The sequence below is a fragment of the Eleutherodactylus coqui genome, chromosome 11 (genome assembly GCF_035609145.1).
Source record: "Eleutherodactylus coqui strain aEleCoq1 chromosome 11, aEleCoq1.hap1, whole genome shotgun sequence".
In the NCBI taxonomy this organism is placed as follows: domain Eukaryota; kingdom Metazoa; phylum Chordata; class Amphibia; order Anura; family Eleutherodactylidae; genus Eleutherodactylus; species Eleutherodactylus coqui.
The window spans coordinates 79607911-79623594 of record NC_089847.1 but is presented as its reverse complement, the minus strand read 5'-3'; the positions used below and the strand labels follow the sequence as shown (position 1 = coordinate 79623594).

The following is a 15684-nucleotide window of genomic DNA, read 5'->3' as shown; positions in this document are numbered from 1 at the left end:
AATGCATTGGATTGCAATGCCTCTGATGGTTGCGATATTCGGCTGGCATTTTATAGCGGCAAAATATGCCCTATTCCCCTCTCTTCGGAGCTTCCCCTTTTATCGCATTGTGGTGACACGAACTTGCGATTTTCATGCAATGCGTTTTTAACATTAGTCCTATTGACTTTAACAATAGAAAATTGCAAGCAGCAGAAATGTTTTTGCGAGAAAAAGCAGCACCGACGCCTAAAAATCGTGGAAAAAAGATGCGATCACCCGTTTGTTCGTCAGCTCATTGGCTCGTTTATACTTCCATATAAAATGCTCACTGGTCGGCTGCACACCTCCCCATGTGATGATCATTGTCAGTCAGCGCTCATTGCACGGACAGATGATCTACCCATGTAAGAGGACCCCTTGAGACTTTTCGCATGGGACAGAATAGGCCACACGACGAAATGCAAGCCACGGGTAATTCCACAACTAAATCCGTAGGCTACCTGCAGATTTTGATGCAGAAGTAAGTGTTACTTTTTCGAGGAGGCAGTTCTTGTCTGGCAGGTAGTGATGGGGAGAAGACTTCACATGGATACTCTATTGCTGTGTTGCGACTCGGCCATGTAAACTGACCATAAATCCTGTTACTGACACGTTAGATGGAGGTTTCTTGTAGGTCACCTTTTCTGCAACATGAAATGCACAATAATTTATTGCACTTTCTGACATTGCTAATAGCTCTGTATGAAATAGCTGCAACATTGTGCAGCTTTAGGGTTAAGACTAGCTTAGGGCACATATTTCAGGGAATCATACATCGGGGCTTTTGTTAAGGAAATGTAATCCTAAAACTAAGATTTGTAGAGCTTTCTGCCCGGATTCACAATAATGTACAGTATACTGAACGAAAAACTAGAATGATGGTAGATATGGGATGGTGTCACATAGGGTTTTGCTGAAATTTTGCAACTACAAGTTTCTTCTGGCTCAAAAAGACGTATTAAAACTGTGTCCTGTGAATTTGCCATAAAGGAAATTGATGACTTTTGTGATTTTGATACAGAAGACTTCAGATAACAAAGCTGAGTATTTAACCCAATAAGGACCAAGCACCATAAATATACAGCACTTGGTCTTGGGCTATAATCCCACACCATAGTCAAAATATGGTGCAGGATGATTAAAAAGCTCCTGCAATCTAACAGGAGTAGGTTTAGTGCTTGGCTGTCAGACACAGCTGAGGACCCGGAGGAGAAGACAGAAGCAGTGTTCTAGCCTGTCTACCTAGCACTCATTGAGCGCTACTCGGAGAATACGGGAAGCAGCAGTGCTGTTTTCTGCATGGGACTTGATCGCGTGATTGCTGGTGATCTCCAGTTTGTCAGAGCTGCAGGGTCTTGGCAGACAACAGACCGTTTCTGAGTGAGTAATGTAACACTAGGGGGATGTTTTCCTCCTCAACTGAGATTCCAATAGATTAATATAGATCCACCAGGTACAGTGGAAATTTTAAAAAGACACTGTGAATGTGCCCTAGAGGTCTTATATGAATAGTCATCAGGCACATGGATGTTAAAATAAAAAGTTACAAAAATTACTAAATAAAATATATATATATATATGACCGTTTCCCTGAAAATAAGCCCTAGCATGATTTTTGAGGATGCAGAATGGTTTTTTTTTTCCAGGATTTTTGAGGATGCTTGAAGTATAAGCCCTGACCCAAAATGAAGCCTTAGTTGCAGTTAATAAAAAAAAGTCAATTCAAATAGTGTCCAGGCAGCTATATATGTAAAAACAAGTGAATTTTTTTGGAGCAAAAATTAATAGAAGACCCTGTCTTATTGTCAGTGAAACAGGGTGTGTGTATATATTATGTAATTTAATAAAAAACAACTCCATGCAACCTAAACGGTCACCATAGCTATCCTGTAATCCGAAACTATATACATTTATATATCAAAACCTCCTAAACAAATTGGCGAACCCATTACTGTACTTTATTTTAACATAAATGTAGTTATTTTAGAAATAAAGAATTACAAATTTTAAAAGTCATTTTTTCCTACTTGTACCCTAATAAGATAATCAGAAAAGGCTTTGTCTTAATCTTCTGATATTCTCCTCCATTTGAACTCCCAAATTCTTCTGCCTCTTATAATGTCCTTTGAGCAATAAAAGGCGTGAACGGTACACGAACGGTTTGGGCTGTTAGTTCAGTTAGATTGTCTAGGATAACAATCGGGCAACATGTTCTTAGTAATCAATGCAGAAATCTTAAGTAATTCCAATGGACTCATTAACGATTCCTTCCAAGTGTATGACCCGCTCCTGTGAGGGTGAGGCTGGTAGTTTCACATAAGGTTACAGCAGTCTGTCTGTTGTTATTTCTTTTCACTCCTCTAGATTAACATACTTGCTGACATTCCTAGGTAGTAAAAAAATCCAATCCGACCGCACCTTCTTCAGTTGTAGAATTCGCTTTGTCAGGTCCTTGCCTTGCTGCTCTGCCACAGAGAGGTCTGAGAGACCCAGCTGCCTGGTACAGGAGCATGGCACCCCTGGATTGCCCGCTAATGTCTTTGTTTATGTAACTGCCATTCTCCAGCTCATCCTCTGCTTCACACTTATGTATTTTTACTAATAACGCCTTATTTTATTCTGTTTTTCTGCATGACTCATTTACGCCCCCTCCGTTTTACAATTCTGTGTCACCCCGCACTCTTCCTGCCAGTTAATAGTTGAGCAGAGAAGGGTATAGGCATAGTATAGCTGTGTGTCCTATGAGTCATATTGGTTGGCCCAGGATGCTGCATTTTCTCCGTGGGGCGTGAGCCGCTCCCCTGCTGGTATCCGCGCTCCTACAGTAAGCTGGCCACTTCTTAACTTCTCACAAATGCTTCGGTTTTTGTTACTATTCTGCAAACTATATTTTCTATTTATTTTCATTAACATGAATGTCCGCTCACATGATTGCGATTTCCACTTGCAGAGGTCAAATTGCAGCATGTTCTATCTGCACGAATGGCTTCCATTGAAGTCGATGGAAGCTGTCCGACCCAAAGCCCATCTGCAGTTGATATTGCTGATAAGTCGCAGGTACCCGTGTCATCGCATAGCGACGGTGCAGGAAAAACTCGGATTTAAAAAAAAAATCTGTATTGTGCATGTCCGACAACGTCTCACCTCAGACATCCGCAATACAGGATATACCAGGTAAGTGCGGACGCCGGCCAGGGACACGGCTGGATAACGCCGTGGGCCCCTGCATGCAGAATCTGATCCGTCCATTTCAGACTCGCCTTAAGCCCAGTGTCTACGGGCGAATTTGATGTATGAAATCGGCATGGGTCACCCACGCAGAAGATTCGCAATTCAAAGTGCCCATAGGTAAGCATTGGCATCCGCAACTGAATTTAAGCAAATTTGATTTGTGTACCATTTGGTGCAAAAAACAAATCACAGCATGCTCCATTTCAGTGCAGATTCTGTGCAGATGGGCCCAATCAATCAGTCAATCAGTGCGGACGATCCACAGTACATCCGCAAATGCACAGCGGATTTGGAGGCTAAAATCAATTAGTGAGGTGGGGTTGCGGATTTTTTTCGACACGGATGATCCGCAGCGCATCTGCGCAGAAAAACCATTACATCTGCGATCTCACGCAAATGGTTCCTGCTGCGGAAATCTGCATGCGGAATCTGATCCGCCCGTGGACATAGGGCCTTAGTCTAGATATATTCTTTAAGTAAACTTTGCAAATACAGTTGCAAGAAAAGGTAAGTAAACCCATTGAAATGACCTGGATTTCTGTATTGATTATTAATGAAATGTGCTCTGACTGTTATTTAAGTCACCATTATAGACAAACACAATGTAACTAAACTAATAACATGGAAACGGTTGTACTGTTTGTGTTTTACTGAGCACGTTGAGTAAGCATCCTCGGTGCAGAAGAAAAAGTGAACCTTTTGACTTGTCTTGTGTGTTCTGCCTCACATTCATCCCTCTGCCTGTTCTTTTCCGCAGACATGGCTCCGTCAACTCCTGGCCCGGTCCAGGTAGTTATAGTGCAGAAGGAGGATCACTCGTTCCAGCTGGATGAGGAGGCACTTGCCTCTGTGCTACTTCAGGACCATATTCGGGATTTGGATGTTGTAGTTGTTTCCGTGGCTGGTGCGTTCCGAAAAGGGAAGTCATTCCTGCTCGACTTCATGCTGAGATACGTGTACAGCCAGGTGATGCTTCAAGAAATGACATTCTCTATGCACATACACAATACATTTATCTTTCAGTAAAAAGATGACATATGTAAAAAGAGATTAAGGACCTTTTACACGCAACAATTATCGCTCAAAAATAATTGTTGTGTGTAAATGTGCATCCATCGTGCACTTACCGTGCCCTTTACGTCTATTGCTGACTTATGGTCAGCATGAAATTCTCAGGACAATAAGATAAGATGGACCACACGCTGTGTTCTACGCGGGCAGCGCTGATAGCATTCTTTATTAGCCGCTGTCCTGCTGGAGAACAATAGCGATGTAGGTGGCAGGAGACCCCAGCATACCTCTCCGGTGTCTTGTCTTCTCTGCTGCGAATGTGCTGGCTCAGTAGAGATGACGCGGCTCCCACGACCATTCTGCAATGATGATTGCAGAAGGGCCAGCTTCCATTGACTTTAATGGAAGGCATCTGTGCGTAGCCCGCACAAATTAACAGCATGCCAGGATTTCTTCCCTGCAAGCGGAACATCGCAATCACTTTCTGCTCGTAGGCAGGAAATCGCATATTGTCATAGCATGCTATGGGCTGGGCACCGGCTCCGGATTCTGCAATGCAAATCCCCCTGTGTGCAAGCAGCTTAATACTCCAAAATATCTAAGTTGTTGTTGTTATTGCTATAAAGAGGTGAACAAGAACTCTGCGTAGTTCAAAACGCGTTCTCTGTTCCTGTTTTAAAAGGCACTTTTCAATAAAGCAGTAATACACTTTTTCTCAAGTGTCACATCAAAGTCTTTTTTACTAGTTATTGCTACACTCGAGAGTTTACAGACACTTGTTTTACAGTCCGGCTAAATAAGCCGCCCTTGGTGGTGTTCCATTGTCCTACAATATTGACACAACATATGTACATGCAGATTTGCCTTAGTTGTGCTGGTGTACTGTATGACCCTTCATTGTTTTTGTATGCCAAGCTTAGTAAGAGAGAAATTATCCACTTCCAGTCTTGCAGAAAGTAGAGGAAAATATGGACGGAGCTACCCCCAAGTTAGAAATGTGAAGTCTTGGTGCTTAGACAAAGTGTATGAGAGAATCACGGAAATGCTGCGAGTCCAGCACATCCTATAGAAGATCCACCCTGCTAACAACACAGGCTTTTTTAATTTGTCAAAACCCGCAAGCGTACTGCATGGCAAAAAACACTTGTGTAAGAGAGCCCTTAATCTAATAGAAAAGGCGTATGTGTTATTAAATTCTTTGCCCTTTGAACCTTGGTTTACAGTCACACAGAGGAATCACGGCTCTGTGTTTTAGTCTCCCTTCTTTTAAACTAACACAAATAAAAAGGTTCTTTCTTTATAGCCATTTTCTAGTCTCTGTATTATAGGTAAGAATTCCACTAAGCACACAATAATACACGAATCGTTATATTTTTATTGCCTATATTGCCTGTTTCTTAGTTTTTTACACTGAATTACTTATTCATCTTGTAATTCATTATTTTTATCGTTTTTTATGTTTTCTATTTCTTTAATTTTCCTTTTTTCTTCACTTTTTTACCTTGTCATTTCATTAATGTAATTGTTATTAGAGATGAGCGAACGTACTCGTCCGAGCTTGATACTCGTTCGAGTATTAGCGTGTTCGAGATGCTCGTTACTCGTGACGAGTACCACGCGATGTTCGAGTTACTTTCACTTTCATCTCTGAGACATTAGCGCGCTTTTCTGGCCAATAGAAAGACAGGGAAGGCATTACAACTTCCCCCTGCGACGTTCAAGCCCTATACCACCCCCCCTGCAGTGAGTGGCTGGGGAGATCAGGTGTCACCTGAGTATTTAAATCTGCCCTGCCCGCGGCTCGCCACAGATGCATTCTGACATAGATCAGGGACAATGCTGCTGCTGCTATAGGGAGAGCGTTAGGAGTTATCTTAGGCTTCAAGAACCCCAACGGTCCTTCTTAGGGCCACATCTGACCATGTGCAGTACTGTTGAGGCTGCTTTTAGCAGTGTTGCACATTTTTTTTTTTTTTGTATATCGGGCGTGCAGAGCATTGCGTCCTCAGTCTGCAGTCATTGTACAAAGTATAGGGCCAGTACTGGTGAGGCAGGGACAGTGGGAAAGGTGAAAGAGATATACTGTCTATATAGGCAGTGGGCTTTTTCAAACAAATTTGGGAAAAATACTATCTTTGGGCTGCCTGTGATCGTCCTCAGTGTACTGCGTGTCTGCTGGGGGTAGTAGTCCTAATTAATACGCAGCTAAGTGTTACAGCAGGCTTGCGCAAAACTGTTTCCTGGCTCTGCGTTGCCCGTTGCATCACCGCCGTCATCCTGTCCACAGGGAAACAGTATACATATATACGCTGCCTACAGTATCTGTCTGCTGTCTCAACTCAGCCTTTCAAAAAATAGAAGCAAAACACTTAAGGCCTACTAGTGGCGTTTGGCCACTTGACTGCTTCAACGCTGTGAATTCCAATAGCTCAGTCATACGCACCTACGTCTCACTACAGGCTTGCGCAAAATTCTTTCCTGGCTCTGCTGTGCGTTCCGTAAGCGAAGTCAGCCTCCAACCACAGGCCAATAAGCGGCACATTTAATTACAGCGTTCTGTTTCTGCACTACTGGTAATACACCATGCTGAGGGGTAGGGGTAGGCCTAGAGGACGCGGGCGAGGACGCGGAGGCCCAAGTCAGGGTGTGGGCACAGGCCGAGCTCCTGATCCAGGTGTATCGCAGCCGACTGCTGCGGGATTAGGAGAGAGGCACGTTTCTGGCGTGCTAAGATTAATCTCACAATTAATGGGTCCACGCGGTAGACCTTTATTAGAAAATGAGCAGTGTGAGCAGGTCCTGTCGTGGATGGCAGAAAGTGCATCCAGCAATCTATCGACCACCCAGAGTTCTACGCCGTCCACTGCTGCAACTCTGAATCCTCTGGCTGCTGCTCCTCCTTCCTCCCAGCCTCCTCACTCCATTACAATGACACATTCTGAGGAGCAGGCAGACTCCCAGGAACTGTTCTCGGGCCCCTGCCCAGAATGGGCAGCAATGGTTCCTATCCCACCGGAGGAGTTTGTCGTGACCGATGCCCAACCTTTGGAAAGTTCCCGGGGTCCGGGGGATGAGGCTGGGGACTTCCGGCAACTGTCTCAAGAGCTTTCAGTGGGTAAGGAGGACGATGACAATGAGACACAGTTGTCTATCAGTGAGGTAGTAGTAATTGCAGTAAGTCCGAGGGAGAAGCGCACAGAGGATTCGGAGGAAGAGCAGCAGGACGATGAGGTGACTGACCCCACCTGGTTTGCTAAGCCTACTGAGGACAGGTCTTCAGAGGGGGAGGCAAGTGCAGCAGCAGGGCAGGTTGGAAGATGCAGTGCGGTGGCCAGGGGTAGAGGCAGGGCCAGACCGAATAATCCACCAACTGTTTCCCAAAGCGCACCCTCGCGCCATGCCACCCTGCAGAGGCCGAGGTGCTCAAAGGTGTGGCAGTTTTTCACTGAGAGTGCAGACGACCGATGAACTGTGGTGTGCAAGGTTTGTCGCCCCCAAGATCAGCCGGGAAGCCACCACCACCAGCCTCACTACCACCAGCATGCGCAGGCATATGATGGCCAAGCACCCCACAAGGTGGGACAAAGGCCCTTCACCGCCTCCGGTTTGCACCACTGCCTCTCCCCCTGTGCCCCAACCTGCCAGTGAGATCCAACCCCCCTCTCAGGACACAGACACGACCGTCTCCCGGCCTGCACCCACACCCTCACCTCCGCTGCCCTCGGCCCCATCCACCAATGTCTCTCAGCGCACCGTCCAGCCGTCGCTAGCGCAAGTGTTTGAGCGCAAGCGCAAGTACGTTGCCACGCACCCGCACGCTCAAGCGTTAAACGTGCACATAGCCAAATTGATCAGCCTGGAGATGCTGCCGTATAGGCTTGTGGAAACGGAGTCCTTCAAAAGTATCATGGCGGCAGCGGCTCCGCGCTATTCGGTTCCCAGTCGCCACTACTTTTCCCGATGTGCCGTCCCAGCCCTGCACGACCACGTCTCCCGCAACATTGTACGCGCCCTCACCAACGCGGTTACTGCCAAGGTCCACTTAACAACGGACACGTGGACAAGCACAGGCGGGCAGGGCCACTATATCTCCCTGACGGTACATTGGGTGAATTTAGTGGAGGCTGGGACCGAGTCAGAGCCTGGGACCGCTCACATCCTACCCACCCCCAGAATTGCGGGCCCCAGCTCGGTGCTGGTATCTGCGGCGGTGTATGCTTCCTCCACTAAACCACCCTCCTCCTACGCAACCTCTTGTCTCGCAATCAAGATGTGTCAGCAGCAGCACGTCGCCAGCAGTCGGTGTCGCGCGGCGTGGCAGCACAGCGGTGGCCAAGTGTCAGCAGGCCGTGCTGAAACTACTCAGCTTAGGAGAGAAGAGGCACACGGCCCACAAACTGCTGCAGGGTCTGACAGAGCAGACCGACCGCTGGCTTTCGCCGCTGAGCCTCCAACCGGGCATGGTCGTGTGTGACAACGGCCGTAACCTGGTGGCGGCTCTGCAGCTCGGCAGCCTCACGCACGTGCCATGCCTGGCCCACGTCTTTAATTTGGTGGTTCAGCGCTTTCTGAAAAGCTACTCACGCTTGTCAGACCTGCTCGGAAAGGTGCGCCGGCTCAGCGCACATTTCCGCAAGTCCAACACGGACGCTGCCACCCTGCAACATCGGTTTAATCTGCCAGTGCACCGACTGCTGTGCGACGTGCCCACACGGTGGAACTCTATGCTCCACATGTTGGCTAGGCTCTATGAGCAGCGTAGAGCTATAGTGGAATACCAACTCCAACATGGGCAGCGTAGTGGGAGTCAGCCTCCTCAATTCTTTACAGAAGAGTGGGCCTGGTTGGCAGACATCTGCCAGGTCCTTGGAAACTTTGAGGAGTCTACCCAGATGGTGAGCGGCGATGCTGCAATCATTAGCGTCACCATTCCTCTGCTATGCCTCTTGAGAAGTTCCCTGCAAAGCATAAAGGCAGACGCTTTGCGCTCGGAAACGGAGGCGGGGGAAGACAGTATGTCGCTGGATAGTCAGAGCACCCTCCTGTCTATATTTCAGCATGTTGAGGAGGAGGAGGGGGAGGAGCATGAGGAGGAGGGGGAAGAGACAGCTTGGCCCACTGCTGAGGGTACCCATGCTGCTTGCCTGTCATCCTTTCAGCGTGTATGGCCTGAGGAGGAGGAGGATCCTGAAAGTGATCTTCCTAGTGAGGTCAGCCATGTGTTGCGTACAGGTACCCTGGCACACATGGCTGACTTCATGTTAGGATGCCTTTCTCGTGACCCTCGCGTTACACGCATTCTGGCCACTACGGATTACTGGGTGTACACACTGCTCGACCCACGGTATAAGGAGAACCTTTCCACTCTCATACCCGAAGAGGGAAGGGGTTCGAGAGTGATGCTATACCACAGGACCCTGGCGGACAAACTGATGGTAAAATTCCCATCCGACAGCGCTAGTGGCAGAAGGCGCAGTTCCGAGGGCCAGGTAGCAGGGGAGGCGCAGAGATCGGGCAGCATGTACAGCACAGGCAGGGAAACACTCTCCAAGGCCTTTGACAGCTTTATGGCTCCCCAGCAAGACTGTGTCACCGCTCCCCAGTCAAGGCTGAGTCGGCGGGAGCACTGTAAAAGGATGGTGAGGGAGTACGTAGCCGATCGCACGACCATCCTCCGTGACGCCTCTGCCCCCTACAAGTACTGGGTGTCGAAGCTGGACACGTGGCCTGAACTCGCACTGTATGCCCTGGAGGTGCTTGCTTGTCCTGCGGCTAGCGTCTTGTCAGAGAGGGTGTTTAGTGTGGCTGGGGGAATCATCACAGATAAGCGTACCCGCCTGTCAACCGACAGTGCCGACAGGCTTACAATCATAAAGATGAACAAAACCTGGATTTCCACAGACTTCTCTTCTCCACCAGCGGACAGCAGCGATACCTAAACAATACGTAGGCTGCACCCGCGGATGGAAGCATTGTTCTCTATCACCATCAAAAACGGGGACCTTTTAGCTTCATCAATCTGTGTATTATATTCATCCTCCTCCTCCTGAAACCTCACGTAATCACGCTGAACGGGCAATTTTTCTTAGACCCACAAGGCTCAGTCATATAACTTTTGTAAACAATGTTTTTACGTTTCAATTCTCAATTCAATAAAGCGTTGAAACTTGCACCTGAACCAATTTTTATTTTAACTGGGCCGCCTACAGGCCTAGTTACAAATTAAGCCACATTAACCAAAGCGATTAATGGGTTTCACCTGCCCTCTTGGTTGGGCATGGGCATTTTTTCTGAAGTACATTTGTACTGTTGGTACACCAATTTTTTTGGGCCCTCGCCTACAGTGTAATCCTAGTAATTTTTAGCCCACCTGCATTAAAGTTGACGTTACCTCAGCTGTGCTGGGCACTGCAATGGGATATATTTATATACCGCCGGTGGCTTCCTGGAACCCACCCATGCTGTGGGTCCACAGGGAGTTGTAACTGCATGTGTCCACTTCTAAAGAACCCCAGTCTGACTGGGGCATGCAGTGTGGGCCGAAGCCCATCTGCATTAAACCTGACGTTACCTCAGCTGTGATGGGCACTGCAATGGGATTTATTTATGTACCGCCGGTGGGTTCCAGGGAGCCACCCATGCTGTCGGTCCACACGGAGTTGTAACTGCATGTGTCCACTTCTAAAGAACCCCAGTCTGACTGGGGCATGCAGTGTGGGCCGAAGACCACCTGCATTAAACCTGACGTTACCTCAGCTGTGATGCGCACTGCAATGGGATTTATTTATGTACCGCCGGTGGGTTCCAGGGAGCCACCCATGCTGTGGGTCCACAGGGACTTCACATTAGGGATTTGTACCTGCCAGTGTCTATGTTTTAAAAACCCTGGTCAGACTGGGGCATGCGCTGTGGGCCGAAGACGACCTGCATTAAACCTGACGTTACCTCAACTGTGCTGGGCACTGCAATGGGATATATTTATGTACACCTGGTGGGTTCCAGGGAGCCACCCATGCTGTGGGTGCACACGGAATTCCCATTGCGGAGTTGTACCTGCCTGTGACTATTTATAAAAAAAACCCGGTCTGACTGGGGCATGCAGACACCTTGACAGAATGAATAGTGTGTGGCACATGGGTTCCCCATTGCTATGCCCATGTGTGCAGCTCCTGATGGAGGTGGCACAGGATTGGAGTTCTCATTGCTTCTGTACAGCATTGTGGGCTATCGCCCCGTCCCTTTTAAAGAGGGTCGCTGCCTGGCCGTGCCAACCCTCTGCAGTGTGTGCCTGCGGTTCCTCCTCATGGCAGACGCGCTTAGAAATAGACATGAGGGCAGCTGAAGGCTGCGCAGGGACACTTTGGTGTGCGCTGTGGACACTGGGTCGTGCGGGGGGGGGGGGGGGGGGCAGCATGTAACCCAGGAGAAGTGGCAGCGGAGTATCATGCAGGCAGTGATTGTGCTTTGTTGGAGGTAGTGTGGTGCTTAGCTAAGGTATCCCTTGCTAATGAGGGCTTTTCAGAAGTAAAAATTGTTGGGAGGGGGCACTCTTGCCGCTATTGTGGCTTAATAGTGGGACCTGGGAACTTGAGATGCAGCCCAACATGTAGCCCCTCGCCTGCCCTATCCGTTGCTGTGTCGTTCCCATCACTTGAATTGCCCAGATTTTCACAAATGAAAACCTTAGCGAGCATCGGCTTTGCACAAAAATGCTCGAGTCGCCCATTGACTTCAATGGGGTTCGTTACTCGAAACGAACCCTTGAGCATCGCGAAAATTTCGTCTCGAGTAACGAGCACCCGAGCATTTTGGTGCTCGCTCATCTCTAGTTGTTATCAATAAAAGAGAATTTGGACTTATTCCATTTGCCTCAAATTGCCTAAATTGAAAGCTTTTGCCATTATTAGTGTTTTTTTTATTTACCTCTTCGAATACTTCCAGTCTGGCGGCAGTTTATGTTCTGTGAACATACTGGATGGTGATTTCTACCATGCCTGATATTTCTATTCCCTGCCATCAGGATGCCCCCATACACATCAGATGGCTGGCCAGTCCAGCGCTATCAGCAGCATCACACAACGTTCAGCTAATGTGTTTGGGCATCTTATGAATCCCCTGGGCTCCCACCTCTGGAGCCCGCACAGACTCTAGTGCAGCGCTGGAAATTAATGAAAACCGAACTCTAATGGCCTTTCTACATGGGGCGATATTTGTTCAGATTTTGTGCGCCGGAATCTGAATGATAATTCTTCTGTGTAAACACATCTGAACGACTGTTTGCCTGGTCAGAGCATGCAATTGTATATAATGGACACAGAACAATAACATTTCACAGTTATTTTACATAGTCCCCTTGGATATCAATGCACGTCTGACTACAGTGTTAAAACATCTTCAACCCATACAGATAGAATTCCTTTGGTTGGTTGGCAAACCAGGTGTTAGCTGCTGCAATTGCATCAGCAATGAGGCAAATTTGGTTCCCTTGAGGCGTTTCTTGAAATTAGAAAACAGATAATAGTCCGAGGGTACCAGATTAGGCAATTAAGGGGGATGATCCAGAAACTCCATGTAAGACAAGACCTTTTTGTGCAAGAACACAACACCTTGGGTCAACTTTCCGTGCCTTTTTTACTTCAGTTTATCCAGAAGTATTGTGTAATACACAGCTGTGGTAGTAGGCTCCTTTGGAAGGTGGTCCACAAGGAGCTGAATGACAACTTACGTACTTTGAATGTCTTTGGAAGCGGGGAACCACTGTGTCTCCATGCTCATTTTTAACAGCTATTTTGATCTTGCATCCATCGTCACCAGACAGGAAAGCATCAGCATCCTGCTATAGACACTGCAGACGTTCCTCCCTCGTGTCTAAATTATTGAATTATGGACCAAACATTTTCTCTGGAAGTATTCAGAGACTCAGCTTATCGTCTTAGCAGAAACCTGCCAGTCTTCCAGAATCATGTCATGGATGGCGCCTATGGTTTCTGGAACGGCTACCAATGGAGTCCCCCGGGATGGTCTTCATTGCCATGCTGAAGTGGCTGGTTTTAAATTGGGTGATCTAATTTTTCACCATGAAGATCAGGGGTCGCCTAATGTTTGCACCGTGTCACCATGAATGTATCTGGCCAACAACCCTTCCAGAAACGGGAACGTCATCACTGCTCTGCTCTCCTTTGCAGCAAAATATGCTGCAGCCTCTGCCATGTTATCCTCATAACGTGAGAATCGCGCATGAGATCACGCCAAAATTTGCTTGCAAATGATATGCCTTTCATTAATATGAAAATCACAAAATCAAAGACTTATCCGCTCACAGTTGTAATGTTTATGTTCTTATAGGTTACAATAGTAATTGCCTAAATATGCTGCAGTTTTCTTGTGATGACTATATATAAACTCTTATACAGTACTTTGGTTTTATGTGCCCTGCAGAAGGATGGTAATACACAGAACTGGCTGGGATCGGAAGATGACCCTCTTACTGGATTTTCTTGGAAAGGGGGTTCTGAACCAGACACCACTGGTATCCAAATCTGGAGTGAGGTGTTCACCATGAATAAGCCGGATGGTAAGGAGGTGAGCTCTACATTCCACTGTTTTAAGTATTATCGAAAGTTGCTGCTTATGTATTCGTTCAATAAATGTCTGACCACAGACTGTAATAGCATGTCAGTCTGATATGCCATAAATATCTAATAGGTGAAGCCCCATAATCCACTGTGCAGTATTACTCAGCTAATTGCTGACTTAACGGTAAGGACAAGGAGAGAAGAGCCAACTGCACATGTGCTCCATCCATCCATTATGGGCTATGGGAGACATAAATAAAAAAAATTCAACCCCACACCTACATTATTAGACATTTATGGTGTTTTATATTATAGGCCAGAAATAATATATAACTGCTAAGATATTTTGTTCTTGTGTATCAGGTTGCAGTGGTCCTGATGGACACACAGGGTGCATTTGACAGTCAGTCCACTGTTAAAGACTGTGCTACTATTTTTGCTCTGAGTACCATGACAAGTTCCATCCAGGTAAGTGGATTTTAAAGTGTACTGTTTTCATTCTTGCATTTAAGTTGACTTTGGTAATATTTCTTTTATTCTGTTCCTTTTAATGAAATGTTTCCCTATACCATCACTTGTTCATATCCACGCTGAGCAGCACTGTCCTTTTCAGTTGTTGGGCTCTATTGTAAGAGCTGAACGACGGCAAAAGTGGAAGCTCTGAATCTGAACAGCGCTGAATGTAGTTCTATTTGGTACCGTTATGTATTACAGCATATTCATAAATAGAATAGTCTTGAGTGCAATTCTGCTTTATCCAGGATTTTCAAGGAAATCAACAACTGGGCCTTCAGCGCTGAAGTGAACAAGCCCTTTCTTTGTTTTATTTTTTTTTTTTCTAGTTTTATCTTCAGCAGCCCTTCACATGCTTTGCTACTTCCTTAGAGATAAAAACAGAGATGCTAATGTTTACAACCCCCGTAGGCATATCTGTTGTTCTCTAGTGAAAACTATATCAACTTTAATAATTGCAGTCCATTTTACACTGAACAATTATCGATCAAAAAAATCGTTTAAAGGGGCGAAAATGAACGATAATGGTTCAGCGTAAATACGGCCAATGATTGAACGACGAACTATAATTCGTTCGCCTATCATTCATTTCATACAAGCATAAAAATCATCATTGGTTTAATCGCTAATCTTTCTGTTAAACACAGAACGTTCAGTCCTTCTCATTGACTTATGCAGTGAACTGAATGACTGAACGATCCTGTTAGAAAACAACTGACTGCCCAAGTGAACGAGCAAACTGATAGCATTTGATCGTTCACTCAGGTGAACAATAATTGTCCCATGTAAAAGCACCCTTACTTTGAGGTCAGATTCTTCACCAATTTTTAAAGATATCTGACTTCTATTTTTAAAAAGTTTTTTCAATACATTATATGGTACATTAAATGATACAATTAGCTCCTTAAAAGGGTTGTAACGGGATATCCAGTTATCCTCTCTCCACAGGGTATGGCAGTGATGGCGAACCTTTTAGAGACCGAGTGTCCAAACTGCAACCCAAAACCCACTTATTTATCACAAAGTGCCAACATGTCAGGGGCGGGGCTTATCACAACGTATGATTTTTTTTTTTTACCTCCGTCGTTCTAAAAAGGACAGGGCCATTTCAAAATAGACAGGGAGGAATGCCCTGCGGCTCTTTTTCCTAGCTGGAGCACTGGAGTACCAGTGGTTTGGATTTTCACTGGAAATCGGGTGCTCACTCGCCGATAATTTCATAGGCTTCCTATTGTCGTCGCTCCCCGGCTTCTGGTTCCCTGCAGTCTGTAGTGGCATTGCCTAACCAGCGGCGCCACACCTGACCAGGCCGCTGGGAACCAGGAGTTGGGGA

General features: G+C 46.6%; 1 protein-coding gene across 2 annotated transcripts in view; it reads left to right on the top strand.

Moving 5' to 3' along the window:
- Positions 1–15684, top strand: part of ATL3 (atlastin GTPase 3) — a 43107-nt gene that overhangs the window by 4949 nt on the left and 22474 nt on the right. Inside the window, exons 1-4 of one of the 2 annotated variants that reach the window (XM_066582752.1) lie at positions 2822–2845; positions 4010–4218; positions 13702–13845; positions 14202–14306. In XM_066582752.1, the coding sequence (XP_066438849.1) occupies positions 4012–4218; positions 13702–13845; positions 14202–14306 (456 nt within the window). In that variant the 5' untranslated portion in view covers positions 2822–2845; positions 4010–4011. Of the gene's footprint in view, positions 1–2821; positions 2846–4009; positions 4219–13701; positions 13846–14201; positions 14307–15684 lie in introns of those variants that run through there. The other variant, XM_066582751.1, reaches the window with a different exon arrangement.